Source organism: Pan paniscus, chromosome 22, assembly GCF_029289425.2.
Source record: "Pan paniscus chromosome 22, NHGRI_mPanPan1-v2.0_pri, whole genome shotgun sequence".
Taxonomy (NCBI): Eukaryota; Metazoa; Chordata; class Mammalia; order Primates; family Hominidae; genus Pan; species Pan paniscus.
The window spans coordinates 26,460,008-26,461,184 of NC_073271.2; the positions used below are offsets into that span (position 1 = coordinate 26,460,008).

General features: G+C 38.3%; 1 protein-coding gene across 1 annotated transcript; it reads right to left on the reverse strand.

The window, feature by feature from the left end:
- Positions 1–378: 378 nt before the first annotated feature.
- LOC130541108 (keratin-associated protein 25-1) lies at positions 379–748 on the reverse strand. The gene has a single exon (XM_057300940.2). The coding sequence runs from the start codon at positions 722–724 to the stop codon at positions 416–418; it is 309 nt and encodes a 102-aa protein (XP_057156923.2). The 5' UTR covers positions 725–748; the 3' UTR covers positions 379–415.
- Positions 749–1,177: the final 429 nt, after the last annotated feature.

A 1,177-nucleotide genomic window follows, 5' to 3' on the forward strand; every position in this document is an offset into this window, starting at 1 on the left:
TCAGATTCTTGAAAGGATCTATCTTGCCTGCGTTTTTCAGATACTCTTTATTTTCTTTCTTTTCATTATATTTGTTTAGAGAAACTAACAGTCCTTAACTTCATTGAAGATAATGAAGAACCAAAAGATACCCTTTTCTATATAATTTGAAGACAATTTACTTATAAATAACCATGAAAACTTGTCTTCCTATTCAAGGACATATTATTGGCATAGAAATCAAGAATCACTGGCAGTGAAAATTTTCTAGTGAAGAAACAATTACAATCTCTTAGAATTTGATCAAGTAAAATGGTACAGGTTAAAACAGCACCTGAACTATAAAGACAATGGTCCATCAGCCTAAGAACAAATCTTCAACCTAAAGATAAAATTTCTGTAAAACGCTGTCAGGGCAAGACACTGAAATGACAATTCAGCATGTTCTTCTAAGAAATGGAGATTGCCAACCCACAAAATCAGAACAAGCTGGTTGGAAACTGCTGTGCATGAAGGAAATAGGTTGGAAACTATGAGACACATAATTCAGGGATCTGAAGCTGTTGGATATAGAACCTATAGGTTGATTACCATAGGAGAAATAGCTCAAAGGATAGCAGGTCCTGGACACAAAATTCAGTGGTTGACAGCGACAAAAAATAAAGCTCGGTGATTGACAGCCATAAGAGACGTGGTTTTGGGGGTGGCAACTACTGAAAAAATAGCCTTGAGATCTGTTATGCATTGAGGATTGGCAGGAACTTGAGAAATAAGGATTGATAGAAAAACAGCTAGTTGAGTGGCAAGGTCTGGAGACACAGTAAGTAGTAGAAAGCAGCAAGAAATTTCACAAATTGCATGCACACAACTGGATGAATGGTAGCTGGAAGGTTTACCACATGTCTCTGGGGAGTTTTCTAGAAGTCAAATTCAGCGTTGGTTGGACAAGCACAGAGCATGGTCCCAGTTTACACAAGTAGGCCAGAGTGCAGTGGATGAGGTGACAAGAACATGGCAGTAACTCCCAAGACAGCAGAAGTTGTAGTTTCCATAATAGCAGATGCTGGCTGACATGATAGAGTCTGAAGTAAGGCTTTCATTCGGATAAGTAACAAAGAATAGCTTATCTAAGTCTACATCAAACTAGACCAGGTTGCTTCTATACCTTGATAGCTATATACTCAGACTCTCTGCCTCC